This window comes from Mandrillus leucophaeus, unplaced genomic scaffold (genome assembly GCF_000951045.1).
Source record: "Mandrillus leucophaeus isolate KB7577 unplaced genomic scaffold, Mleu.le_1.0 Scaffold153, whole genome shotgun sequence".
NCBI lineage: Eukaryota > Metazoa > Chordata > Mammalia > Primates > Cercopithecidae > Mandrillus > Mandrillus leucophaeus.
Genome location: NW_012101510.1, coordinates 361,298 through 362,971, shown reverse-complemented (window position 1 = coordinate 362,971; position 1,674 = coordinate 361,298). Strand labels below are relative to the sequence as shown.

General features: G+C 42.0%; 1 protein-coding gene across 3 annotated transcripts in view; it reads left to right on the top strand.

The window, feature by feature from the left end:
* PIGL (phosphatidylinositol glycan anchor biosynthesis, class L) overlaps nt 1–1,674 on the top strand; it is a 169,668-nt gene that overhangs the window by 26,950 nt on the left and 141,044 nt on the right. For all 3 annotated transcript variants that reach the window (XM_011975243.1, XM_011975244.1, XM_011975245.1), the window contains exon 2: nt 1,162–1,261. In XM_011975243.1, the coding sequence (XP_011830633.1) occupies nt 1,162–1,261 (100 nt within the window). The remainder of the gene's footprint in view (nt 1–1,161; nt 1,262–1,674) is intronic.

The window sequence follows — 1,674 nt, the reverse complement described above, 5'->3', positions numbered from 1 at the left end:
AACAAGAAAAAAGGTATGATGAGGACAATACAAAACTAAGCCTGTTTGCCAGGTGCAGTGGCTCACACTTGTAATCCCAGCACTTTGGGAGGCTGAGGCAGGTGGAGCACAAGGTCAGGAGTTCGAGACCAGTCTGGGCAACATGGTGAAACCCCATCTCAATTAAAAATACAAAAATCAGCCAGGCGTGGTGGCGGGTGCCTGTAATCCCAACTACTGAGCTGAGGCAGGAGAATCGCTTGAACTCTGGAGGCAGAGGTTGCAGCGAGCTGAGATCGCTGTATTCCAGCTGGGGCAACAGAGCAAGACTCTAAAAAAAAAAAGAAATAGCCATTATCCCCACTTAACTGGTGAAGAAACTGTAGCTCAAGAAAGTTAAGTAACTTGCACAAATCAGACCTGCAATTATTTATCGGAGAGTTGAATTAAGAGGTGCATTAGCTGGACAGTTGCTCAAAATGAGTCCAACTTAGGTGACACCAAAATGTCACCGTATTATTTGTAAGAATACAGAAGAGTTTTATTTACCAGAACTATTTTTAGGGAATATAGTATATGTTTTGGGAAAATAAAGAATATGTGTTGTTTGGGGTGCCAATGGGATCAAGATCCCCTTGGGGTATGCTGGATAGCTGGCTGTGAAACTCTTCAAAAGAGGATGCTTTCCGTGTATCTGCACATTTTCCTGTAATACTCAAGAGTAGCAGCCTCTGTTTTCTTTTTCTATACCAACAAGAATGAGCTTGGAAAGCTTCATCCTTAAATCAATGTTAAACAGTTATTTGAGGGCTGTCAATGAAGAGGGGGCCCCAGTTGTTCTCAGTGGTCATACATGGGTTGATCCTAAATCTGCTTAACTTCAAAGTTAGTACCCTTGGCTGTGTACCATGCTGCCTCTAGCATGTGACTGAAATGCAGTCAGAAAGATAGGTAGATAAATACAAAGATGGGAAAGAATTGTGAATGGTGGTTCTAAAGATTGTGCTACTGGTATTCTTCTCACAGGAGTATCTTGGTGTTGTGTTTTCTTAAACTTTGTATCATAATCACACATTTTCAGGCAGCTTAAATCCTTCAAGGAACAAAAACAGGATGAGAATGAGTGAATAGATAGTTCTCCACTGTTAAAAAAATCTGCCACTGTATATTTGTTATCCTCAGGAAATTACTACAATCAAGGAGAGACTCGTAAGAAAGAACTTTTGCAGAGCTGTGATGTTTTGGGGATTCCACTCTCCAGTGTAATGATTATTGACAACAGGTAATATATCTTTTAACAATGTAGAAATTTATTGGCAATAAATATGCAGTGATATACTCAAAAGACACACAAAAAACTAATGTGAGTGGCTTAGAACATCTTGTGTGAAAAGTCTAGGGCTCAGTGTTGTGGTTCACGCCTGTAATCCCAGCACTTTGGGATGCCGAGGTGGGCGGATCCCTTGAGGTGAGGAGTTTGAGACCAGCCTGGCCAACATGGTGAAACCCCCTCTCTACTAAAAATACAAAAATTAGCTGGGCATGGTGGCATACGCCTGTAATCCCAGCTACTCAAGAGGCTGAGGCAGGAGAATCACTTGAACCCAGGAGGCGGAGGTTGCAGTGAGCCAAGATCAAACCGTTGTACTTCAGCCTGGGCAACAGAGTGAGACTTCATCCCAAAAAAAAAAAAAA